The sequence below is a fragment of the Phallusia mammillata genome, chromosome 6 (genome assembly GCF_965637545.1).
Source record: "Phallusia mammillata chromosome 6, kaPhaMamm4.hap1.1, whole genome shotgun sequence".
NCBI lineage: Eukaryota > Metazoa > Chordata > Ascidiacea > Phlebobranchia > Ascidiidae > Phallusia > Phallusia mammillata.
This window is the reverse complement of record NC_137257.1, coordinates 8,979,170-9,006,183: the sequence shown is the minus strand read 5'-3', so window position 1 is coordinate 9,006,183 and position 27,014 is coordinate 8,979,170. Positions and strand designations below refer to the sequence as shown.

General features: G+C 36.7%; 3 protein-coding genes across 3 annotated transcripts; 1 reads left to right on the top strand and 2 right to left on the bottom strand.

Annotated features, from left to right (window-relative positions):
- Nucleotides 1–6,500: 6,500 nt before the first annotated feature.
- Nucleotides 6,501–14,862, bottom strand: LOC145232215 (ubiquitin carboxyl-terminal hydrolase 16-like). The gene is made up of 15 exons (XM_080096759.1): nucleotides 14,589–14,862; nucleotides 14,387–14,523; nucleotides 13,804–14,078; nucleotides 13,309–13,396; nucleotides 11,841–12,026; nucleotides 11,267–11,430; nucleotides 11,046–11,155; nucleotides 10,678–10,814; nucleotides 10,091–10,312; nucleotides 9,627–9,746; nucleotides 9,166–9,271; nucleotides 8,515–8,609; nucleotides 7,883–7,969; nucleotides 7,096–7,267; nucleotides 6,501–6,690 (listed from the first exon to the last, which is right to left on the bottom strand). The coding sequence occupies exons 1-15, from the start codon at nucleotides 14,698–14,700 to the stop codon at nucleotides 6,563–6,565; spliced, it is 2,139 nt and encodes a 712-aa protein (XP_079952885.1). The 5' UTR covers nucleotides 14,701–14,862; the 3' UTR covers nucleotides 6,501–6,562.
- Nucleotides 14,863–15,121: 259 nt separating this feature from the next.
- LOC145232217 (uncharacterized) lies at nucleotides 15,122–18,357 on the top strand. The gene is made up of 6 exons (XM_080096761.1): nucleotides 15,122–15,324; nucleotides 16,042–16,220; nucleotides 16,591–16,819; nucleotides 16,992–17,139; nucleotides 17,251–17,382; nucleotides 17,877–18,357. The coding sequence occupies exons 1-6, from the start codon at nucleotides 15,219–15,221 to the stop codon at nucleotides 18,058–18,060; spliced, it is 978 nt and encodes a 325-aa protein (XP_079952887.1). The 5' UTR covers nucleotides 15,122–15,218; the 3' UTR covers nucleotides 18,061–18,357.
- Nucleotides 18,358–18,806: 449 nt separating this feature from the next.
- LOC145234200 (protein unc-93 homolog A-like) lies at nucleotides 18,807–24,879 on the bottom strand. Its single transcript, XM_080098956.1, has 10 exons — nucleotides 24,782–24,879; nucleotides 23,651–23,838; nucleotides 22,751–22,931; nucleotides 21,974–22,116; nucleotides 21,678–21,912; nucleotides 21,469–21,607; nucleotides 20,739–20,912; nucleotides 20,564–20,657; nucleotides 20,085–20,263; nucleotides 18,807–19,171 (listed from the first exon to the last, which is right to left on the bottom strand). Exons 1-10 carry the CDS (start codon nucleotides 24,877–24,879, stop codon nucleotides 19,034–19,036), a joined length of 1,569 nt encoding a protein of 522 aa, XP_079955082.1. The 3' UTR covers nucleotides 18,807–19,033.
- Between the last annotated feature and the right edge of the window lie 2,135 nt (nucleotides 24,880–27,014).

Here is a 27,014-nt window from a genome sequence, read left to right as displayed (position 1 = left end):
GTAATTAGAGGTAAAATAACGATTAGAGGTTTAAGGCCTTTTCGAGCCTCACTAAAATTTACGGGCACAAGCTGTTGTACAGTGGTAAATCGATAAATCGACGGTTAGAGGCTTCGTCGCCAATTATGTGAACTCAATGAGCGTAGAAGAGTGCGATAATAATAAGTAGAATTCTGTTTCCTACTTATCAGCCTCCACTGCTAGCTTTTAACCAAACCTGACCATGCTTTGATAGTGCCTATTACGTGCTAATTGGTGTATATTTAGTTTCGCGACAAAGCATTTAGGACATCCTACACCACCTGAACTGACAACAAAATCGAAAACCGTTTAGTCTGAATACTCTGAAATATGACAACCTCTACAGTTAACCAACCAACAACAACAGTTGACAAAGTTTCTAAACTTTGATTCAAGGTTTGTACAGCACCTGATTTATTTATGAAAAAAATCATCTATATATACTTCGTACTGCAAAGGTTTTGTTCTAACTTTTCATTTCCATCCAGCATTACCCTAACTGCGTCTCCTGAGTATAACACCCTTCAGCAAACAACCTGAGTCATTGAGGGATAAAAAACAAACTTTACTTCAGCAGACCGGAAAATTAACACTTCACAAGCAAAAGGAATCCCCCTTGTGGAGTGGACCAAGACCGGCAACTATTACCTCGAACACTCCTTAAACTGTTACCCAAAACAGTCAGCGAGGCAGGCAAAGCGAAAACCACGTCAGTTCTTCGCCTTGTAAGTCTGTAGTCGATCAGCTGGCGGCTGGCGCGGTAAAAACCTTTGTCACTGAAAACTAGTCTTGCGTGACCTTATTTTGTTACGCGTTATTTTCATCGCTACGTCAATGGTCACAAGCTCGAAGTCGAGTAACCGCCGCTTTTCGAGGCAAACAACGAACTTCCAGCGCTCAATAATACATTCGTAAGTCGTAACGTTGCAAAGCAAATCTGATCACAAGCTGTGACGCTGCTGGGTCGTTATGACGTCACAATATAAACAAAGCACCACTCCAGTCAACTGTCGTTAGTTTTCGTGCTCGTCACGTGCGATGACGAAATGAAATCACGTGAATACTTAAGTTGCCGTAAGTTTAAACCGATTGCTATAATTACCTGAGGAATATAACGGTCACGAGCGCCACACCAACAAGGTTTGTACTGAAATAGACCTAGGCAAGTGGTAACATCCCAAGCGTAAAATCCTGGACAACGCAAGCAAAGTTATGTTGCTTTGTTCCAGAGTTTCAATGACGAGCAAAATATTTGCAGATAGTGATGTTGTGAAACTGCCACACTGTGCCGTTACTAGAAAGTGAAAATTTATCATTTTCGATAACGATTCAACTAACATTACAAACACATTTGATCCCCACTCACCATTAAAAACGCGTTGTTTTGTTAAAAATAAGTCCAAAATGTCAGTTGTGCTACAGAACATAAAAACAGTAAAGTCAACGTGCAATATATTCCTTGAACAAAAATCAGCAACACAACAATCTTCAAATAATATTCTATACAAAACAGACATAAAACAATAACATTGGGATAAGAAGTGAGTGCGTACAGATCTAAACAGACTGAACACCAGATATTAAATGTATAAAAATCACAATAAAAGGCTGAATAGCACTCGAATTGGTTGTGAAATACTGGCTACAGCTTTAGGGTTGAAGTATCCCTCAATCAACACTCAACTGCTCTTGACTAGCTCATAAACTGTTTCTCCTTCAGCACATTATGCAGATACAAAGTTAGCTCGGTCTTTAAAGTTCTTGATGAGAGCAAAAATATGCTCAAGATCTTACCTGGACGTCTTATTTTCTTACAATACAGGCCTAGGATAAATTAGACCGGTTTCCTAGGATAAATTAGACCGGTTTCTTCGAAATATCCTAAACCTATTTTTCAAATAATACTCCAATGGCAAAGGATTTTTAATATGTACACAAAATTGGTAAAAAAACAAACGATTTAAAGTTATTACACCAAAAGCTGTTTGGCGGCTATATTTAACTGTTAGCTGTAACATAGCCTACAATGAATGATTCACAACAATGTACAAAAAACAGTGACGATTGTTGCAATATTCGACACCAAGTTAGTGTGTTTAGTGATTTATTGTCCAGTTGTTTTAAATTTAAACAGGTAACTCAAATTTATTTCAGTAATACGCCTATGTCAATTATGGCCCTTAGTTTTTTATTGCCTTCTCTGTTCAAACCAGCGGTACTGGTGTTATTTGCGAAACCAGACATACAGATATTTGTTACACAACAATATGTTATCTCAAAAATGACAAGCGCCTCTAAGCAAAATAAATAGGCCTATACTTATCTTATCGGTTATCGCTCTTATCGGTAAATTGTTATCTCTAACCCTTACATTTACACCAAAAAGCACACAGTCAAACCATAAAATGTATAACTGACGGAAAATGGATACATTTCGAGCGTACAAAACCATTGGTGACTTAAATATCAGTTTACACTGTCTGCAGTGTTTCCTGACGTTTCAACTGAGCCGGCTGTATTGATTTTATGCGACTCTTCTTTCAACGAGAAAGGAAAAGCCAACGGAATCTGTTTTGTTTATATTTTCCGACCATAAACACTGAAAGCGTTTACCATAGAACTTTTTAGTTAAATTCGGTTGCGATACGGAGAAATTTGAAAAGTATATGTATAGGTTTTTTAAGCCTATTTTATAAGCAGTGGCGGCTCGTGCCTAAAATTTGTGGGGGTGCTGCCCCCTTTTTGTTACGCAATAATGTACACGAGTGTAAACAGCAGACGGCATCATTTGTGTATTTTGATTACTTGCACAGCGACGGGCCAAACACAATAACGTTCAGTAATAATGTGAAAAACAAAAACACACGTGGCACAGCTTCGAAACGAAGCGGTTGTAAATACGGTAAAACACAACAGAAATATAGAAAAAAAATAGATATAAATGAGTCGAAAAAGGTCGAAGTATTTCAGTTCGACAACAAAAATTGTCATGTTTCATTTAAGTAAATTTAGTCACAGTCAGCGTTTTGAACATATTCTATGACACTTCACAGATTATTGTCACACAAAAAAACTAGCCATACAGCTTTTTATTGGTATCATAACTAACAAATTTAACAACCAGTACATTACATTGGTTTCAGAACTTGTTCATTTAAACATCTTTCTTGAATTTTTGTGTGCAGACTATTGATTGTATTTTAGTTTCTTAGCTGCTATAATTGCTGCTTGCTGGCAAATAGCTTAACATTCCTTTTTTAAGTGCAAAACGCCTTCAAGCTTTAAAATTTACAACACTCTCACTTAAATTTAAACCATATTATTAAATCTTGTGGTTCCTTTTTCCAACCAAAATGAATCATGAAGTTATAGTTTGGGCATGATAATTGATAGCTTCTTCCTTAATCCCAAATGATAACTAAGAAACTGTTTTTCTATTTAGTACTAGCACTGCAAGTGCAAGTCTTTTGGAAATATTGGTGTTCCTCAGAAAAATTGGCATCTTTTTCAGTGTTAAAAAGAACTGTTTTACCTTTGAAAGAATCATGGAAACAGCAAAAAGGATTTTTCATCCTAGTAATTTAACTTGTCAAAACATCATCTCTAGATTAATTATTTTCAAAGTAATCATGAACATCAGATCTACAGAAACATTTTCATTTGAGTAACTAGCTTTTCTTTGTCAACAATAGGATGTGCTTGGTGTCACTACTATCTTGTCTGCAGAATGTTCATTCTTAAGAAACACTTCCTGTGAAGCAATTTAGCAGCTACTGTTCAGACAAACAGTACATGTCCATTATATCAATACACATGACTGCAATTGGTTGCAAATACTGTAAACATGGTGTGTTAAGAAAGCCACACTTTAAATTGTCTTCACTCTTTTTTTTGTCTTCATTTCAAAATTCCTGTTGCTAGCAGTTGTTTGTTCTGCATTTGATATTGCCTGAATTTCAGTGAGGCATTTAACTTCACAGTCACAAATTTAATTTTTCTTTGGTAGCATTAGGAACTAAAACTGAGTATTTCTTGTTGTTGCTTATTCCTGCATGACATTGGAGTAGAAGATGTTTTGTCCCATACTTTCATAAATCTTTTTAATTCAGTTATTTATTATAAAGGTTAATTGTGACTTTTAAAGGTGTTAGATGACCTTTTTTCTTTTTCAAGGTGTTAGATACACTTATTTAATTCAATGATAACTGTAAAAACTAAAACCCACTTGCAGTCATCTTAAAAAGTCACGACTAACAGTCAAACAATAAATTTAATGATAGCAAAATAATTATTTAACTGCACTCACTGTCGAACTTAAAAACACAGTACACGGGTTTGGCTTTGGAGCTCACTGACGCAAAGCAGACAACACAACCAGCGCTACGTCACGGGAGGGGCTGCGCGAGCCACAGCCCCCTCTCGCCTATTTCGCCCGGCATGTAGCTTTTCCAAGTGCGCATGCGCACAACTGAAAACGTCATGAAACGTCACGAAACTGGAGCTGCAGCTCCGCCATAGATAACTTATTATTATTATTTATTTTTTTTAAATTTCTTTTAAATAATACAAAATTTTTATTAATTTTATTTTAATAAAAGGCCGATTAATGCCATAAAAGTTATTCTTAGTACACACTGATCAAACATAAAAACTATATGTAAAGATTGTTTTGAATAACAACTTGGAATAGGAATGTCAAGTAAAAATACTGGGGGTGCTGCAGCTCCGCAGCCCCCTCGCACGAGCCGCCCCTGTTTATAAGTCATTTTGTTTTACAAAACGTTACATTTTTAGAAAATATGTAGACTATTGGGGCAAATTTGTTGCACTTAAACTTTCGAGCAAGTGGCTAAGAGCTTATTAAGGAACTTTTAAGGACAATTAGAAAGGCGTTTCAGCCAATTTTATTTACATATAATCGATCAAATAAATATCCTGCGATTAAACTACACTGAAGCAGACGAGATTCATGAATTAAAGATGAATACTCAGGTAAAATAAAAAATGGACCTAAAAAACACAAAAATGTATGTTGACTACACAATTCATCGGTATTACGACTCAAGCAGCCGTAATTGCCACTATCAGTGAAAGTTTTAATAGCAGTATCAGTGAAAGAATTTTGCCAGCAGTAAATGTATTCTTCCCGTGCATGAAGGTCAATTTAACGTTGTTTGGTGAGGTCAGCATGAAGGCCCATTTTCATTCCGTTTTTGCGTGTTGCTGACGTAATAAAGGGCCTCTAATCTTAAAACGAACTGCTGCATTGTTGTCAGGTCACAGATTCTCAGCAAGGCGAGAAATTCTTAAGAAAAAGTCCCCGATAAAACTCGCCCTGGTGAAGCACTATAACCGGGTTTTACCACCAAATATTTTCGGTTATTTCCGCTGGTGTATTCATAACATCAACGGTTTCGATTTTGGTCAGGTGATAACAGAATGTTTTTAGTAACATGAAATGTAAAAGGCCCGACGGAACCGTCCAATGCCTGGGGCCAAGGCAAGTTCTTACTGCTGACGATAGTTTAGGAGCCAAGCTAGATAGTGCGGTTAATTGAGAACAAATTTGGAAAACATAATTGAAAGTGGCCAATTTTTCATGCAACTCGTGGATTGGGGATTTAAAGTTTAACTTCAAGGCTATGCGTGGTCTATTTTATGCTACTGTTAAACATTTCGGCAAAACAACAACATATGTAACTACACTGGTGGGTTAAATCTGAACGCTATTAACACAGTTTTGTCTGGATGAAACCAGAGAGCAAATTGTTTATTGCCTAAGGCATGGCTAGCCTAAAAGTTACAACACAGCACTAAATAAAAAATAAACTTGTTTTAGCTGCGTGCAGTATATTGTTTAGTCACGAGTCACCACAGACCGAATAAACGTGTTTTAAGTAATTTCAGCTGTCCGATATCAATACCATGTAACAAAATTTCATTTTATTTCCGGTCCGGATACCAGATTTACGTCATTCGACGTCATCATGTAGTAGGGATGACTGGTGAACAAAATAAATGGTTAATGGCAAGGGATGACCGTGCGCGTAAATTCCATTCATGCACGAAGCAGAAAATCCGTTAATTCTACGAATTCCGCATGATAAAGCAATATAATAATGTGAAAGTAGCGCATGAGTTTAAGCCTAGTTGTCGATGTTAGTCGTATAGTTGTTTAATGTTTATTAATCGTCACTGATTTACTTTTATTCTGTGCAACAAAATATAACACGCCAAGTCGTTTAAGGGAAACCCGAATCCGAAAGTACAACCGCGAAACCGGGCCTGAACCCGGAACTGTTGTTGCACAAATTTCGGCATTGTGCATAGATAAAAGATATAATAAACAGGGCTCCATTTCCCTGGTGCATGTAACGTATGCCAACACGCTGAAGAGTATTTTTCGTTGCGTCTGACTCACTATTTCCATCTAGTGGTAAATAATCACCTCATAGCAAAAAACAGCAAAATAGAAAAACTGAGATTTTCTAAAAGTTTATTGCACCTAGAAAAAAAGCACCATGACGTCACTGCTACGTCATCACAAAATACGTTCGTAGAAAAGGAGGTAAGCGTTGCTGGATAGCGCTTTGGCTTGCGATGACTTCGATACAGTGGTGTCGCTTATGTGATACCATACACCTGCCGACGGTGAAATGCTTTTTGCACCTGCAAGCAATATACGACAGGTAAGTTTACACGAAAAATATGACAGTTTTTGGTGAACAAGTATTGGTTAAGGCGAGAGATCCTAGTTAATTGGATGAGTGGGGGAAGTCTAAACGCCTTATTTACAATAGAATGTTTTGAGGTGTCATTTTCGTATCTGGGTCGAATTTCGCGCAGCCGTCTTTTATAATATAATGACAACTTTTGACCGTTCAGATAAAAACAAAATGTTTTACCTTGATTAGGTAAGGTTTTTCAACCTTCACTAATATTTTAACATTCCACGAACAACACTTGCATTTAACTATTAGTAATTTTATCTGTACTTATTTTGACATGTACTACAATCGAGCAACGAAACTGACTTAGTTAATTGTTGGTGGATTATAAGCATCAAGCCAATACCTTCTTGATATTCCGGAACACACTTTTGCTGGTTAATTAAAAGCGCTGAAAGGCGATCGTTGGCGGATCGCACTTTTACGTAGGCGGTGTAGTGCCCTCGACTAAGACTCCCGGCATGTTCTACAATTCCGTATAAATGGTAGAGAATTCGAGAATCTTCGTCTGCAAACTCCTGTGCGACACACACACAATATAAGGTTTGCTCTGATGAACGATGCAAATTGATTTTCATTCATATGAGTTCATGTCTTTATAACAAACCATAAGTTAGTTAAGGCACATGAATTTCATAAGCGGAACGAAGATACTCAAGTACGGCAGATGGATGTCATTAAAGTGACAACGATACCCAGGTGTACAGTGGCATAACGCTTTAAAGTTTAATGGCACATATGCAAGCAAGGGGAGCAGTGGGAAAGGGGTATTTTGAAGCAAAGTTGAAATTTAAGTGCTAATGTTCAACTTTTTTGGTGTGTTATACATTTATGTGGCACCAAGATTGCCAATGGGGCATCGTAACGAGTGTGTTTGCAAGGTTTTGGGTTACATTCTTGTCTCAAAAGGTATCGTGTTTTTGTAAACAAAGCCCAATGCAATCCCACTAAGTCGAAAATATTCAAACCAAAATAATCCAATAAAATTGCAAAAAAGATAACTCTTACAATAGGCAAAACAAACTACATACAAACAGCAAATACGTAAATGGAACATGGTCTTGAATAGCTGTAACAGTTCAATACCGTATTCTTTAATTTTAATATTATAAGTTAGTTTGTCCCATATGTACCTTGCAGTCTGTAGTGCAGAATGGGGCCAGATCGAGCAATATGGGAATATCAACATGCTTGTTAACTTTCCGCAGATTAAACCCAACCTAAAAACAATACATGGTGACATTTATTACCAAACAAGCACCAACTGTGTTTGATAATTCGAAACGGGTGCATAATCCAGTACAGTGTGGTCCAACGTTATTTTGTTGCGGGCCATTCAAAAACGTTAACTTACTGCGCGGGCCAAGGTCTGAAATTTTTGCAGGTAAAACTTTGTTCTGGGTCAAACTCCAGGCCTGGGTAACTATACACCTTTTTTATCTATAGATAAGTTTCTTTTTATCTTTTATAGTTATATATTGGGTAGCAGCCGTTAAAAACATTCAGGTTCCACTCTAGCGCAAAAATGCCCCCGAACGGTTTATAGAAGCAGAAACGTTTATTACATAACAATGCCTTGTCATGCGTCACAACAGGACATTTTGCAGTATTTTCGTGTGTGTTAAAAAAAACATTGAATTATTGAAAACAAAACTTATAGTTGTCATTAAAATGTTAGACTTTCGCGGACCAACAAAATTATCTGCCTGCAGTTGGACCACGCTGATCTAGTATTTAAATAAAATAAAACTGAATTATGTCATACCTGATGAAATCTTTTGAGATGTATGATGAGAACTGGTGGAGGTGTGTGTATTAACATTTGTTTGCTAGCACTGCAGTATACCACCTTCTGTTTGCCTGTAAAACATACAACAGACAAATATAAAAAAGATAAACATTATATATAGGTTATCAATCTGTTTTGTTTCGTGTACAGCTTTGCAGAGTCCAATACTAAAATAAGTCTTTGGTTGGCTCCAAAGTATGTCAAAGTTCCCCTTGGGGTTAAAGTAACGCATTTAGAACCTCTGCTTTATATACTTTCTCATGAACAGTTGGTGTAGTTGTAAGCTACAATGCTTTCATGTTTGTATTTTTGTTAACTTTTATATTTTTAAACAGCTTGTAAACAGCAGGACACAGAAAAACATACTTGAAAAACAAGACAAACAAATTTAGTCATCAACATAAAATTAAATGATTGCAAAAAACAGTGAAAGCAAAATAAACACATTACATACCTATTATGACTGGCTTCTTTACAACCCAAACTACAAACACTACATTATTACAATCATACATGTGTAAGTACAAAACAGAGGGAAATGAGAAAGAATAGAAGATTTGTATGTTTCTGTACATTAAAGCATTGTTGTCAAACATGTTTTTCACAAAGCTTTTAGTAAGCACTTACCTGGTGGGTTTTGGTTTTTAGTGCAATTTTCACAACCAAACATATTGCTACCAGTCAACATTTCCGCCATTGTAAACTGATGTAAACAAGACTGAACCGAGCACTCCTGTAAAGTACAATGGTCTTTTGATGTGAAAAGGACATTAACCATGTTTCGTTTCATTGAACACGAAACTACTGAAACCACCGAAAGTTAATTATACAAAATTCCTGAGTAAGCTGTATAACATAATTAACCATAAAACAAATCAGGGGATTTTAAGGACTTGCAGATTTTAATGTTTACACTTGATGAATAAAATGTTGTACGAATTTTACAAGCATTTCTAATTTGTTAAATGAGTCAGTTGGTTTGAAACATGTTAAAAGTTTTGTCATTACACAAAATGGTTTGTTGTCCTCGAAAATTTATGATAGGTTGGTTAGCATGAGAAGCACACACATATATTTTACAAAAATACTTGATCTTTTGGTTGGTAGCGTGTTCCCAAAGATTGAGGCAAGTCCTTGCAAAAAGACAATTTTTGTTTTACCGGCTGGTGGGCAAGTGGTGTGTCAAACAGTGATTCTGGAGTAAGTTTCTGTAATTGTATTCAAATTGACAAAACCCTGACAATGGTAGCAGTAATAGAATACTATGAACCCAAAGATATATTTTTGCATTGCATTTCTTTTGCTGTAGGGATTGGGGCATTAAGACCATTTGTGCAATAAATGTTTTTTTTCTGGTTAAATACAACAAAATACCAAACAATGAAAAAATCACTGATGATGCCATGAGCAATTGAATAAAAAAGCATATAACTTTTTATGTCTATTTTGAACATTCTATGGGTCTTAAGAAATTTTTTTTATGTGTATTTAATTAAAAAAACTAGAAAAAAAAACATTTTATACATTTAACTAATTAATGCCTTGTTTTTACCTTATTCATTTTGTTTACTGGTGTCTTTGCTACTTCACCATAAGGTTCAACTTCACTACTACTATCCTTTTCAGTTGTGTTCTTGTCATCACTGCATGTGCTACCCTCACTGCAAGAAGCCTGCAGTGAGTTTACTGTGCTTTCGGGTTTAGCAGCATCATTGACAGTCCCCTCAACACCAGGTAGTTCAACTGTTATCAGATTAATGGCTCCACCCTTCACCTTAAAAATGATGATTTTTTTAAGATATGTCACGCAGCACATTTATTTAATAAAAAACTGATGGTGCTAAAAAGCCCAAATAGATTCCTTTTATCGAAAACTGACTGATTTTGTTTTCATCAATGATTTTTTGTTGCTTTAGAGTTGCAAATGACAAACTGTATAAAATTGAGTGTGCTGTTGAAAAGAACCTAAATATTACCAAATGGTAATTGTAAAAATAACTGCACTTATGCTTGTCTGAACATGTATTTTCTCATATCAATCCATTTTCAGTTCTTCAGCGTGTCAGCAAACCCAACACAAAGAAATATTTAGGTATAATACAGAGTGAATAAAACATTAAACAAACATGTATTAAGTACCCTTTTGTTTTCATCTTTATCGGAAACCTGCTCCAATTGTTCAGTGTCTTTGGATATAGATAAAGCAGCTAGGGCAGAACAGATTGCATCATCAGCAATTGTTTTTGCAAGGCTGTCGATTGACTTTGGGCTGTTATCTACAAAGGAAAATTGGGATAGGAAACCATTTTACAATGTTTTTCTATTCTACTGCTGTTTAATTTTATTTTTATTTCTAGTGTTCTTGCAGATGGTAACAACACTGCTATAACCAATACCATTTTTATATTTTATACTTGTAAGTTCTTATTAGGAATATGGCGGGTTGTTTGTAATTGTAATTTGAAATCTGCAGTAACATTTATTGCTAAGATTAATTTTGTAACAACCTTCAGTCAGTTTCTCATCAAAAAGTTCTTGTTTGCTTCTAAAATTCTGACGACTTTGTTTTTTAGCTTCCCGCTTTGCTTTCTTGCGGGCATGCTTGCTTAGTGGGGTACTGAAAACAAAACAACAAAAAATCCACTTAATAACAGTGTTCGTTCCATGTATAAAATCAAACATTCCATGGAAAGAATACTCAATCATTTAAAAAGAAAACTGATACCACCTTGTGTTGTCAACAGTTTCAGTTGAGGCCTGGTTATCCCCTTTGCCATTCATTGGTTTCTTGGTATTTTTTGCACCATTTGTTTTGTGGTGAGGTTTAAATGTCCGCTTGTCATCAATAATGGGCAGAGATATATCACAAAATGGTTCTTTTACACCTGTGACCTGTAATTGATGAGTCATCAATGATATAATCGTACCAGGAAATTATGCTTACAGCTAAATATTTTGTCAGTGGTTAAATGAACTGATTACTTAAACATTGCATACATTATTTTGGTCATTAGTTGTTTCCCTGCTAAAATCATTACAATGGTTACATTATCAAATTTAAGTATTATTACAGTTGCAATGCAAAAAATGTGAAACCTAAGCAAAAACTATATCAAACAGCAAAATATTTTTTTTAAACAATCATTATCTGAGACTAAGCTAACACTGTTTTATTATAATGCACTGCCACCCAATATCAACAGTTTTAAGTATACTAATGCATTTTTTCATTTGAGTAAAAACACTCCTATAATCACTATACTATGTTAAACCTTTATTAAACTTTTAAGACAAAAACTTACAGTCCCACATTCGTCACATAGCACTGAGCTTAACAAAGTCCCACCAAACACGGCATCAACAATAGATGGTTCATTTTCAGATACTTCAATGCCATAAGCTTTTATTGTTGCTTTTGTTTCTTCAGGAACATCTTTAGCTTTTGCTCGCTCCAGATTTAAAGCTCTCAGAATACCAAGTTTTTTTCTCTGTAAAAATGAGTCATGGAATTTTGTTAAAAACAGTAACCATTTACACTATAACCTATTTTAAAACATTAATATATTTCCTATGCTTATTTTATATTGGGTCCCATATTAGCCATCGTCTTTTATAACCTTAGTCGTTTCTGCAGGCAAAAACTCATGGGTCCCCACACATGCAAAGTTGAAAATAATGCAATTCAAGAGATAACCATGAGAAAGTCGGGTGTTGTAAGGTAAAACACAGTGATCGGCACTGGGCTTAAATAATAATACTATGTAGAATACAAACTCTAAAATTAGATTCACCCCAGATATTGTTTGAAGTATGTCCTATTTAACGTTTTAAAAAACTGACCCATTTTAGGGGGCTAGTAGGGTAACTAATTGGGTTCGACACACAAACTAAAAAATAAATAAAAACCACAATGACTCAATCAATAGTACTGCAAAATTTCAGCCCAATCCGCCAATGTTTAAAATTTCGACCACTAGAGGCGGTTTGAGCAACAACCGTTAATGTTTCTGACGTCATAGGGCTGTTAACAAGAAATCTTTCGTTTGTGGTGCCCAGGAACATACAAATACGTTTTACACTTTAGGGGCTTGTGGGGCAAATGTTAGGACTACAGGGTTGAACACAACAATCGACACCTATAAATGGCATACTATACAAGAAATCCAAATTTCAGCCAATTCTGACACTGTTTAAAAACTCACCCATTTTAGGGGGCTAGCAGGGTAAATACTGGGATTATCAACAAAAACAAAGTGTGATGCACATCTACATGAATATATCTACCATCTGTGTAAATTTCAGCCAAATCCATCAAACATTTGATGGAAAAACGAGTCGGACAAACCTTGGGTGAAAACACCCATTTTAGGGGGCTAGCGGGGTAAATACTGGGGTTATTAACAAAAACAAAGTGGGATGCTCATCTACATAACTATATCTACCATCTGTGTAAATTTCAGCCAAATCCATCAAACATTTGATGGAAAAACGAGTCGGACAAACTTCGGGGAAAAAATACCCATTTTAGGGGGCTAGCGGGTAAATACTGGGGTTATCAACAAAAAAGTGGGATGCACATCTACATAACTATATCTACCATCTGCGTAAATTTCAGCCAAATCCATCAAACATTTGATGGAAAAACGAGTCAGACAAACTTTGGGAAGAAAAAAACCAAAAGAAAAAAAACAAACAATTTGAGAAAAATCAATATGTGTCCCCTCCAGGGAAGGGGACCCATAATAAGGCATCAAAATTCAAAATACAAACCTTGCTATCCTCCAATTTAATGGCACCAAGTAATGAATGCAGTAACTCTTGACTGTCCTGTTGTTGATATCCCTGAAATCTTGCATTTCTAAAAAATTGAAATCAATAATTGCACATGTACGATGTACACAAACAGTTACATGAAATTTAAATTAAGTATTTTGTCACTACATGATTTGAGTTTATTTTGCTTGGTAAAAGAACTCATAGACACACAATAGCACTAAGGAATCACCAACAAGGAAATAGCTGTGCAACGTTGCAGCGTTTGGGAGCGTAAAACAATTGATGGATCATAACTAAACGCGCTGCAGCTACAACAGTCGCTGAGTAAATTCATACATTTTATGAAAGCTTTTGCCTCATGAAATCTGTTACATATGGAATTTTCTTATTTTTAGAACCCCTAAACAAAAAATATCAAAAGCACAAACCATCCAATCTCATCATGTTTAATAGGGCATCACAATTCTATGTGGAATAAAATGTACTGACTTGTTGCAAATTTGATTAAACAGTGCCTTGGGGCTCACAACCCTTGCTCGTTGTACTTGTCTCCTTTGATTGTTCTGCGGTGGGATTGTTCTCAGTGAAACAGCTGCCTCCATAAAAGTTAACAGTGCTAAGGTTGTAGGCCCTAGAACTGCAGGTATATATGTCAAAGGAGGGATACTTTCATCGTTTGGGACAATAGTACAGGTTGCTCGTTCATCGAAAAGCTTTTTGTGGTGCTTGAGAAGAGCATACAGTGCAGGTGTTTGCCAAAGATTCTGGAAATATAGTACATAGTTCAGTTAATGTTGCTTGGTGCTAGAATAGCAAAAAACTGCACACTGATACAGATACCAAACTGTTAATCAAAAAATCAACATTGCTTGATTTTATTGACATCAGTACCCTAGTGAGCGATGTCAAACAAGAGGTAATTTAAAAGATTAAAAGTTTCGATTGTTTTATTTTATCATCTGACACATAAATGCATTATGCTTAACATCACGCTGCCTGCATTGCAAGTCCGTTGGAACATTTTTTGTTCAATTTTTTAGAGTTTGTTTGCCATAGAGCCAACGTTTTTCACCTGCATTACACTGTTGAAAAAACATGTATTTCCAAGATTTTGTAGTCCAATAGGTTGCGGAAGTTGTGCCTCTTCTGTGGCACTTAAGGTAGTTTCAACACATTGTTCTGATTTTGTGTCATCTTCAGATAAAGTTTCTAAAGGTAAAATTGAAAATAACATACTTCCTTTGTTCGTAAGTCTCGTTTTGATTAAATCATACCTTCTTTCTCAACAGAATTCACACTTTTGACCACATTAGGACTGGTTCTGTTTGAATTCCTTTGGTTCTGCTTTGCGTTGCTTCTACGCTGTTTTACACGCTTTTTCACCATGTTTTGTTTTCAGAACATCAGAACTTTTGCTACAATTATTAAATTCACTCCAAAATAAAATAAATGCGGTTCGACAACAGCCAAAGCGTTTTGAAAGGTCAACAGTCAACACAAAATAACGCTGATACTCAGACCATTGTAGACTAGTTTCAATAGAGAGTGGAGAGAGCTGAAAGCGAACGCACGTTTTTCATGCAGTAGTAGGTGAAAGGTAAATACGTGAGCAGTTTTGCAAGTCAAATCACGACAACCTCATGTCTTACTACGCTTTGTTTACTTATGTTGATTCATGCCACTTTGAACATACGAAAAAGCATGAAATAAAATTTCCAACAAAAGTTGAAATTACAATTTTCCCATCTAAATTTAAAACATTCACATATATTGGGGGGTTTACCCTTAAAGAAAAGTCAAAAGATTGATAGAAATCATATTTTTTGCGTGATGTGAGGGCTGAGCGCGAAGCAGGATTTCTTTCAATTTTAATGGAGTAAATCATGGAAAATTGACGCAAAGATATGACTTCCTTTCACACACAAGGCCTTCATGGTTATTCTGTGAAATTTTCGCCCTTTTCTCCTACAAGGCTTGCATGTGTTGCATGCCAACAGTATGGAATTTCAGGTAACTTGAAGGTTTTAATTTCGTGCAAAATAACAGACTAAAACTTAATTTATGTTGTTTAAAGGTATGTGCAATGGAAAATGCAATTAAACATCTATTTTTAGTTAAATTGAAGCTTTATTTAAATTGGCAAAAATACAGCACTTCCATTTTTAATAAGTTTTTATTTTATGGCTGACAGTACTTTTGCATGAAAGGTGCCCTTGGTGTTTGTACAAAACTTGCTTTGCTACTGTAGTTGACAACATTGTGTTGGCTGTTTAATCAGATATAAATCGAAGGCACAAATATGTTTAACTAAGGAAAGGATGTTCTTGACAAAAACACTTGCAAATTTGAAATAATTTTTATGTTTTCATTGTTAAGTTGTGTATTGCATTATTATTTATGTTAGATGTTTGATTGCTTTTGGAATTGCAAAACTATTATTAAACATTTTTATACCTAGAACAGTGGTGTTAAAAGACAGACAAGGGAAATTTGAACATATATCTCTTTATTCGTGTGTCATGAGCAATTTATTGAAAATTTCCTCAACATGAAATCAGTAAAATGAAAAAAAAATTATGGACTTTTGTCTGTCTTCATGTTGTTGTTTTTTGAAAACCACAAGCTCCCAAAGGGGTCATTCAAATACAGCTTGACAATTACTGACCTAGAGTAATCTGTGACATATTAAATGTTTTGACTTTGATGTATTTTTACTGTACCATGAAGGAACTGCTGCTCTACTTATATTTGAATTTGATCCGAACTTCAATGCACCAATTGCTGTAACACAAACATGCAAATGGGAAGATGGATTGTTTGATGTGAGTTGGAGTGAGCTGGATGAAGCAGTTTGTGTCACTGCTGGTGGAGATGGTGGAATCCAAGTCTGGAACATCACTAACAATGTCAGAAAGTCTTATAATTTTTCTTTGTATTAAAGTGGGGCCAGTGGTGGGATTCAAATTTTTTGTCGGCCGGTTATGTTACAAAAAGTCCATGGACAGTAGCCAGTAATGCTAACCGTTTCGCTGATGTTATAAAATTGCGTGAGACAGTTCTATAGAATGCTGCGAACCGGCTGAATCCCACCACTGTTTCTGACTAAAGAATGATTAAGGCAGCAGTCGTTTTTTTTCTTGCTTTTGTATTTTCTTTTTTTGCATTTTTTAACATAGTAGTTTTTATCTCTATTTTTACGCTTAAATCATATATATGTTGCTAAATGGTTGAGCATAAAACAACTATTTTCTATTAGTGGCATCATTTTTTGTTCAGGTACCAATGCTGGTCTTGCGAGAACATGAGAAGGAGGTTTATTCAGTGGATTGGTGTCATACTGGAGACAAAAATCTTGTTATATCTGGTTCATGGGACAATACGGTAAAGTTATGGGATATTGGAGCTGGTTTGGGAAAGTCTTTGGGAAGCTTTGCTGGCCATTACGGTGTTGTATACAGTGCAGTTTGGTCTCCACATATATCTGGATGTTTTGCCAGCACCTCTGGTATGTTATGATTTCTATTTCTACAAATTTCATTGAAAGATACAGTTTACTTGTATATGTGTGCGAACAAATACATTTTGTACCAGACTTGTATGTTTTTTGACAAGCCATTAATATTTTAAATACTGAAAAAACAAACTCTATTTTGTTGCTAAAATTAATTGATTTGCAGCTGATGGAACTGCACGAATTTGGGACATACGGAAGCAGTACATGCCACAACATGTGATACCTGCCCATGAAACGGAAGTTCTTTCATGTGATTGGTCAAAATATGATGATAAAATACTTATTACAGGTTCTGTAGACTGCTCACTAAGGTAATCAGAGGTTTACACAGGTTTTGTGCTCAAATTTTTGTTTGGACCACAGGCCTCCTGTATACTTGTGTTTGTGACATTTTTGCAGTCAAAACTTTCAATATGTTCCAGAGTTTGGGACTTAAGAAATACCAAATCGTGCTTGTGTCAGATGTGTGGTCACACATATGCAGTGCGCAGAGTTCGTTGTTCACCATATGTAGCTGGAACTGTGGCAAGTTGTTCATATGACTTCACTGTAAGGTGAGTTATGACGTTAGCAAACAGTTTTGGCAATCATGTTTTATATTAGTAAGTCATAGCGAGAAACAAACAAGCCAATATATTTGTATATAACATGACATTTCAACAGCAACTTGTGTCATTCTCAAATGAATTTAATGTAAAAACCAAGCAGCGAGTAAAACCAGTAAAAGCAATAAATGCGAAAAAAACAGCACAAAATGCAGGTGCCTCTTTTACTTGCTGTTGGGTTTTACATTCATTTTATTTAAGAATGACACAAGTTGCTGTTGAAATGTTTTATACAAGAATATTGGACTGTTTGTTTCTTGTATGAATCTAACCATGAATTGTGTACCTTGGTGTGTCTTGTCTTTAAAATAGTGTAAAACTATATTGCCTTTCCTTGGAATTTTAACATGCACACATTTTTTATTTTGGCATGTAAGACTTATTTTACTTAATTACATATTAATACACATTAATGAATTGAGTTTTAACTTTATGTTTTGCAGAACATGGGATTTTCTGAAGCCTCAAGGTCTCAGTCCTCTTTTAGAAACAATTGACCATCATACAGAGTTTGTGTATGGAGTTGATTTTAGTACTTTTGTCCCTGGTTTGGTGGCAGATTGTGGATGGGATGAAACTATACGACTTTATAAACCACAATCACTTAATGTTCTTCAAACCCTGTGAGGGTTTGCTCTGCTGAAGTGACGTTGCTTGATTCAAGTTGAGTATAATTGGAAATTTAGGTGTTTGATAATTGGTTTTTGGTGTGTATTGGCAGCCAAACAGCATCTTTCTACTGTTATATACCTTGGGTGCAAAGTGTTGCGTAAAAGTTGGCTGTGAAAGCATTGCTTTGCACAAGAGGTCTTATCGATACAATCATTATCGTTTTTGCTTCAGCTTTTTGTCTTTGAACGTATGAGATTATTGCCTAATTTGTTGCACTGTGTTTTAGAAGATTAATACAACGCAATGATTGACCGAGTTAGTACCCCACAGAGAAATTAGACAATGATCCATTTTTGTTGGTTGAAATGTTTGCCGAAACCCTCTTTGCCCATAGCTCACTGCCATTCTCTAATTCAATGGTTATTTGCTAACTGATTGTGTAGCGGTAACTTTCTTGACTTGCCACCAGCTAATGTGTACTTTCATTAGCAAACGGAAAGAAAATTGGCTGGTGCTGATGGTAATTAGACACGTAAAATATTAAATCCGAAATTACTCAAAAAAGGCCATGTCGTTTGCATCAGTGAGTTATTTTCTTCCTTTTTTTCAAAAACGGAACTGATTTTGCTGATTTAAAAAGGGATCCGTTGACGTCTTACTTATTTTGGTCCAAGTTTTTTGTAGTGTCTAATAAGATTTATGAAGACACAGTCTCTAGCAGAATATGCTTTGTCGGTAAGTAAACAAGATAGAAAACGGCATTAAAAACATATGGAATAAATCTACACCAAAAAAACGAAGCAATACTGCTGGAAATAAAATAAAAAGGGCTATGACTAATCACATGCACATCATTGTGGAATATGCTACACAGTGGATGAACTCTAATGCATGGGCGACGGAAAAATAATAAGTGCTATGAGCCAGTCGTGTCAAATGTAAGTAAATTGTTTGTAACTATATTTCCACGTCCAGTTCGTTCCGATGCCTAAAGTTCCCCCGCAAAGGCCACGTTGTCAACCCCACTGTCATATCTACTCCTGCTACTGATAGAAGAAATGTTGTCCTTTCTGTTTTCTTCGTCGTTGATTGCTGACGTCCGATTGGGTGTCTTCCTTTCCAAAATCTAAAATTATGAAGAAAGGTAAATAACACGCCTGGAAAATTTACAGTTTGAAACGGCGAAGGAAATACTTACTTAGGTGCACGTGAAATAAAACTGCAGGTCGTACACCTGGACAGAGCAATGGTTCTCAACCTGTACTACGCGTACCATTAGTGTTACACCGGAGTGTTTATGGTGGTGGCTTTGTGCTATACGTAAGTCAAGTCAGATTATGAAATGCAACCCAATTGGCCCAACACCAACTAATTCAGTGGTTCTTAAACTTTTTGCGTTGCTGCACCCCTTTCCAATCACCAACCAATTTTCGCACTCCTTTCCAATCACCAACCAGTTTTCGCACCCCGCTGGGTTTTTGTATTTATATATAATAGACCTAACCAACCTTAATGATTCAGCCTCCCCGCAACCCCAAGGAACAGTTCTCGCACCCCTTGGGGCTGCGTGCACCCCTGGTTAAGAACCCCTGAACTAATTAGCTATGGTTTTGGACAATACTCGTCCAAAATGTCTTGACGATGCCTTTGGAATTGCTAACCTTGTCGGTTTTAGAAATATGCTAGCCTAGTCAAGAAGAATAGGCCTATAGCTATTGGTCTACCCACCCAAGCAGGGTTTGGGTGCTACAAGGCGATGAAAAGACGTCGATGGTACGCGAGTTATTCATAGGTTAAAAATCTGTTGCTTAGGACATTTGGGCAACTTCCACTAAAAGTAACACTGCATGCTTTGATTGTTCTTTGTACCCGACCAATCGTTACTGCACAACTGCTGTTTGATCCATGCCCCCTCTATTTTTCACCTTTGCAGACAAATACGAGATCTTTGTGTATCCCCAATCAGCGACATTACATGCACGCTGTAGCCCCAAACTGAAAAGGGAACACTTGTTTATCACGACTAAAAACTGGCCTACCTCAACGTAGTAGTAAAGTGCCATGCCAACGATAAGAACAGACAGCATCACCCAGAGTTTGACCGAAACACAGATAAAGTTCTGATATCCAAATGAAATCACATAGCCGATTGACTCCCAAAGCCGGTAGTTGGCAAAACTTGCTTCTTGATTGGTTACGAAAAGTACTCCGTAGAGAGCTGCAAAAAATAGGGATAACTGCACGTGTTTCTTACGAGGACACTTTCAAGCCTAAAAAACAATAACATCATATCCGCCAAGTATACTTTCAAGAATATTACGGAAGTTTCTTGGATTGAAAACAAGAATACCGTTAGATGCTGCACCGTTAGATGGAGCTACTATAGCCAATACGGCCTATGTATTTTCATCAGCTGCACTGTTGGTACTTCTGTGTGCACTGTCAGCAGCTTATCATAAAACAAGAAATGCAGCGAAAACAGTGCCGGGTTTAACTTGTAACCATATTTGTAACTTACCGTTAAGCTGGGTCTGCCATACAGCATCCGCCAACCCCCATAGAGCAGGAAGAACAAAGAAAAGAGCTACCTCATTGGGATAGGGCAGCCAGACCTAAAAATCATTAACATTTACTACACTACCAAACGTGCAAAGACTAGACCAGTGGAATAGGATCAATGTTATTATGATTACCTGGAAGGTAATTATAAGGGCAAGGTTGATCAATGTTGCTCCAGTAAAAAGTGGCCACCTTCCAACATACTTCTCAGCCCCACCGAACAGCAAAGAGAATACCGAATCGCAGGCACCGTAGCAAATCAATACGAATCCAACCCAGTTCACTCCGATTGGGCAAGTAATAAACGACTAAAAATGTTGGAGGAAATGGTCATTTAACGGTGGATGTAATGATTTTTCCTGAGGTTTCGTAAAGTTCTTTACAAAAGCATCCATAAACACCTCAATTTACTAAAACTAATCATAAATCATGTACAGTGTTAGTGTAGGCCAGCGGTTCCCAAACTGGGGTCCGTGGGGCAATTTTGAGGGGACCGCGAGGCGATTGAAGTAATTCTATAATCTTATTTGGCGTCAGTTTGTGCCACTAAATAAGTTTAAATCAAAGTAGAATTAAGAATCGACTGTCTCCATTGCTAAACAATGGCCTTTATTGAATGACAACTATAATAAATGCAATTGTTCGCGCACAATCGTAATGTTTTTGTCCTGTTTGTGATGTCACATGCTGTCCTTGGATGATTATTATGCGCAATTTTGCACAACTGGCTAAAATCCTGCAATCAACTTTTGTTTTTATGAAATACACATTTAGGCTTAAGGACCGCGAGCCGAAATAATGGCAAGGGGACCGTTTAGAAAAAAATATTAAAAAGTTTGGGAACCACTGGTGTAGGCCTATTACCCTGGTGTAGTCTCCAGTCAGAAAAGCTTGCTCAAAGCCACTGTACATTGTGATAGGAATTAGCAGCAGTTGTCGTTTATCCTTCATGTGAAATATTGTTGCAATGAGCAAATCAAACGGTCCACGAGTTTCTTTCTTTCTGTCAATCAAAATATGCGTAACACCAAAGTAATTCTTCATTATCCAAAAGTTACAGATTATAGCAAAACCTTATTTGTATGGGATCCACCGCAAGAGCCATGAGAAGTGCACCACTGAAACCAATAGCGGTGTATATTCCCATCAGTGTGTAGATGGTAGAGTTGGATGGTCCTGAACTATTGAGGTCGCTCACAGGACACTCGCTGCTGTTATACTGGATTCTAGCTGCCGTCAAGTCACCCTGGCAGTCATTTTTACCACAATTTTCTTCAATGTAGGTCTCGTTGAAGCATGTGGGGAATTCTACATCATGAAGCAATAACTAGGTTTTTCTATTGCCTGAAGAAGCTCAAGTTTAACTAACCGAGATTGTTAGTGGAGTCAGCTGAAAGTATGAAAGATGAAATGAGGTTTCCAATGATCTGCGTCGACTGGAAGAATAGGAAGAAAATTCCAAAGAACCTGTTTACCATGGCATCCACACTTTCATCCGTTAAAAATGCGTACCTAAATGAAACATGACCTCAATGCATTTTCAACATAATTGAAAATCTTAACGATACTTTACAACTAAATCAGAATAAGATGAGTTAGCACCAAAGGTTAGCGATTGGGCATACACATCTGAACTCATATATATTTACGGTATAGAATTCAAGGTTGAGGTACTAAGGTGAGAACTCAAATCACAAAAGTTTGTGAAACAACGATAGGTGGCGTAAAGAGCATTAAGAATTAAGCTAAAAAAATTGCTGAAAATGGGTTGGAACTTGGCCGAATGGTCCAGCGCGCCTGACCCATATACAGTCTTAAAAACCGTGATCGGGATTCTTTGGGAGCATACTGGGTTCGAATCCGTATTGAAATTTTGAAATGTTGACGAAATTATGTGTGAAAATGCTGACAATGAGAGACATTAGGGTTGGGGTATAGCCTGAGGTTTTATAAAAAAATAACAGTAAACTAACTGAAAAACTTACTCACTAACCTCTAATTCAGTTCCATACACTAAAATAACTATGTTCTTTACGTCATCTTTCGGATTTTAGCAAACTTTTGTTATTTGAGTTTATACTTTAGTATCTTCACCAGAACCTAATACACATAATATTCCATATAAATCTTACTTTTATTTACAAACCTTTTGGCACTTGTAGTAAGGTAAGTGCATTTAGCTGACCATAAGGGGGCAGCAGAGAGTCCAACAAATATGGAGCTTGGAATAAGAGTTCCCCAGTGTGGGTAAAAATTGGCCAGAGGATAAGTGACATAGCCGCAAATCGCTACAACGATCGTCCATTTGCAGCCGAGAAAATTGATGACTGCGAAAGAACAGATACAGGTGTTTGAATTCCAAACGCCAGTAAATTTTTACCCGCTAAGTAACTATGGTTATATCAAAACACTAACAGAGGTTTACGATTTCTTCAGAATTATTTGTTTGTCCTAGTACTAAAATAGTTTTACTTTCTTTTACAAACTTTATCAGCATTTAATCTGTTGCCTTTGGAGTAAAACAGCGGAACCAAACAATCATCAAATCGTTAAACTGCAATTTTGTTCGCAAACACAAAAGCGTTGTCAGACTCGTAACTCTGTTACTGTGACTACAGGATGGTAAAAGTTTGTGAGGACATTCACTTTCAAAGTTCTTTAGAAACCCGAACGTTACTGACATTATATGGAGTTTAACGGCCTCTAGGTTTTCAGTACAAATAAAGATCAAATACCATTGTGACTTTTGGGTGTTTTCCTGCAATAAAGTTCCATTTGTTGTTTTTCACTTTTTTTAGTAAGTTTTTACTGTAATGTAATGTTAAACATATTCACAACAAGTGCCCTTAGTCGATCTCAAGAGTACAACCATGTTTGTAAGTACATGACCTAGCTACCCAGCTTTCAATCCGATCCAACTGACCTATAAGCCTAAATACTACGACTAAACAACCGGTTCGGGGAGGTCTTTACGTTTCCAAAACCAGATCTACATGAACCGACATAATCTTACCACTATGTTACTTCAATCAGAGATAAGCCTTACCATAAGTGGGAAGGAACAGCGCCGATATAATAAGTGAGGCGTAAATGATCGCAAGCGAAGCTGTTCCAAGTCCTTCCTCTGAGTTAAGGCTTGATTGAAGAGCGGAAGCACCGTTAAAAGCCGTAAAGTTTCCCACAAATGAAATACAGATGAGGATCAGGTTCTTCCAGATCTTTCTAATCTCGGTTCTGTACACATATTTCAGATAATATGAAGAACTTTTATTCACTTAGAAGAATTACAAGAATCTGTTTATTGATTTCAGGATAATTAATTGTATTTGAATCATGAACAATCAAAAAAATTATTAGCCAATATTTGCAAAATCGTTTTATAAAACATTAGCATGTGGTTTGCGCATAATGATACAGACTTGCCATACCAAAACTATACCTAATCGCAGTAAAAACGAATATATACATTTGCAATGAAAAAGCATCAAGCCAAAAAAAGATAAGCTGCAGACAGTGCACACTGTTTCGACCTATGGCAGTGGTGGGATTTAGCCGGTTCGCACCGGTTCTATAGAACCGTCTCACGAAACTTTATGAGATCAGGAAACTGGTGAGCATTACTGGTTACTGTCAATGGACTTTTTGTAACAGAATCGGCTAAAAAATATGACTTTTGTGAAAAAACCGGCTAACCAAAAATTTGAATCCCACCACTGCCTACAGCAGGGGTGGGCAACCTGCGGCCCGTGGACCGCATGCGGCCCTTTGATTAAAGTTGTGCGGCCCGCAGAGACACTTGGATTTCAAATGTACTGGCAAACAAGTCCAACTATTAAAATTTTTTGAGCAGATTAGTGGGCCTGATGCTGTTTTTCTGCGACCTGACAATGTGCTGTTAGAATCAAATGCGAATGTTTCTTGTAGTAAGGCATTTTTGGTATGCAACGAAGTAAGATCACATTGTGTTATATAAAGGTGCGGCCCGCGATCCAATCATAGCAATTGTATTTGGCCTCACAGTGACAAAGGTTGCCCACCCCTGGCCTACAGGGACTCATCATTGCAGCTGGTGACAAGGATAGGCCTACCTCTTGTAACCATCCATCTGTACTATTGAGACCCTGTAGGTCGAAAAAATGTGCATTGTCTGCACATTATTTTTGCAATATTCTCTTACTTTTTTCTGATAGGATTATTCTTAATGTTTGTCAGCTCATCAATATCCCCATCCCACTTCGATTCCTCGCTGACATCGCTCCTTTTACCTTCTTCCATATTATTATTGCATACAAATTTAAAAGAAAACAATATACCTCTATAAGAGAGAAAAAAATCAAGGGTATGGGTTGATGTTTAGTGGGATCTTGGCCATCTCGAAACAACCAGCTAGGACCTGTTTTTGATATAAGCTAACTCATGGTGGTCCAAGACTATAAAAATAGAAGGCCACGTTAGGGTTTAACTAACGGTTTGCGAAACGCACAGGAGAAATACTTTTGTATCCAATGACTGAATTTTCTGTTCTAGTTGACTTTATGTAAGATATTAGGACCTAAATATTATCACCACAAAGCACATCTGCTAGCACTCTGTAACAACTGTTTTAAAGCTCCTGTAAGTTCCGATGTTCGCAACAAAGAGAATTTGTTGGTTAACAATAGATATACAATGACCTTCTACTTGATGATTAGCGTATTATTTACTGCAATCGATTCGATGATTCATATGCAGATACTGTTCTCGGGCCGCACAAAAGCTACATGCGGTTTTGATCATCCTGATCTAACTAATCATAAACCTTGACGCAGCCCCCTACATATTTTGTTTTAATCAAATGTTCATGCCCCATGCAAAATCTATGATGCCTAGTGTTTAGTGTGTAGAGACCGGGGGTCATATGACTACCAAGTTTTTTGACGGACAATCTTGCCCCGACGGCAGCAAAGAGCGCCATCCACTGTTGGTCTAATCAAGTAATTTGATACATTAGCGTGCGCATAATATATCTTCTTCCAAAAACAATAGTTTTAGAAAACTAACCTGTCACTTGCATTTGCTTGTACTGGCTAGCTTGATATAAACGCGATTCAGTTTCGAGAATATGAAATAGGCTATAAAAACTAAGTATCCCCAAAATAAAATGCGAATAACATCGAGTAGCATATACAGTGTATATTATACAGCACTGAACAGTTTGGTTTATGATATCTCGGTAAGTGTACTACTATATGTTCTTATGTTGGTCAGCATACAACTTACTAAAACGTTGTCTAAATATAGTACGATCTGGCATCCTTGCTCTAACTTTAACCTCCTAGCTCGACCAACCGTTTACTACAAAATGAACAGTTACCGAAAAAATTGTGGCTTATATAGGAAAGATGTCGGTGATAAGTTAGGAATTTCGGCCAGCTGGCTATCTCTATGTTTACTTTAAGGACAACCTGCCTGGTGATCTTATATGTTTGCGTTAGTGCCATATGGTGGTGAGTGCTTGGTGACCGGCTGATTCGGTATAGCGCCTTCAATGGGCCTGGCGTACTGTGCTTTATTTGGTTTGCAGAGAGATTCTGTTTCTTTTTACTCTATGTGTATGCCTGCAATATATGTGTAAATCCCCCTGTAATTTTGAAAAGCAATATTTGTGGTTACATTCCATTTGCTTACTGACTCAGTACAGTAATACCATTTTAGTTTTTGTTTTTGAACGCGAAATTTATGCTACTTTATAGACAGAGCTGTAAGGGTCCGTGGTTGCATAGGATATGAAAGTTATTTGGCGGAGTCTACCGGATATTTTGTTTCAAACGTTACTTTAGTTTGTCTGCGTTGCAAGCAGCCTTAAATTGCCCGATATGTTGCCTTGTATTGTGTTTATTTCTGTCCTGAACATATAATTGATAAAATTGAAAACATTTAAATAAGAGACACAGAATCAAGAAACAGCTGCGAAACCTCGCGATTGAAAATAGCCTTCATCATTGAATCAGGTTTTGTAACTCTTCATCATCTAGATTCTAGAATCTAGATGACTAAGACTTGTAAATTGTTGCAGTTGTGGCATGTTGACGTTTGTATTAACAAGCAACACGAACTTAACAATATTGTCATATTTAGAAAAACTAATATTTTTGATTTTTAATAGCGGCTTACATCAGTCACGAAGATTTCTAAATTGGGCTGCGGCTCTCTATGGAAAGTCATCGAGGGTTTCAAAATGTGCCTATACAGGTATTTGTTTGGCTCGAAAAAGACTATTCTTAACGAGTGCATGTATCATCTCATATTTTAAGGCTTGCTGGCGAGATATGGATGTGCATTACGACTCTGGAACCTTATAATTGTTTTATTTGTTCTGAAAATCTATCTAGCTCGTCATTATACCATTACAATTCAATTTGTGTTTTAAG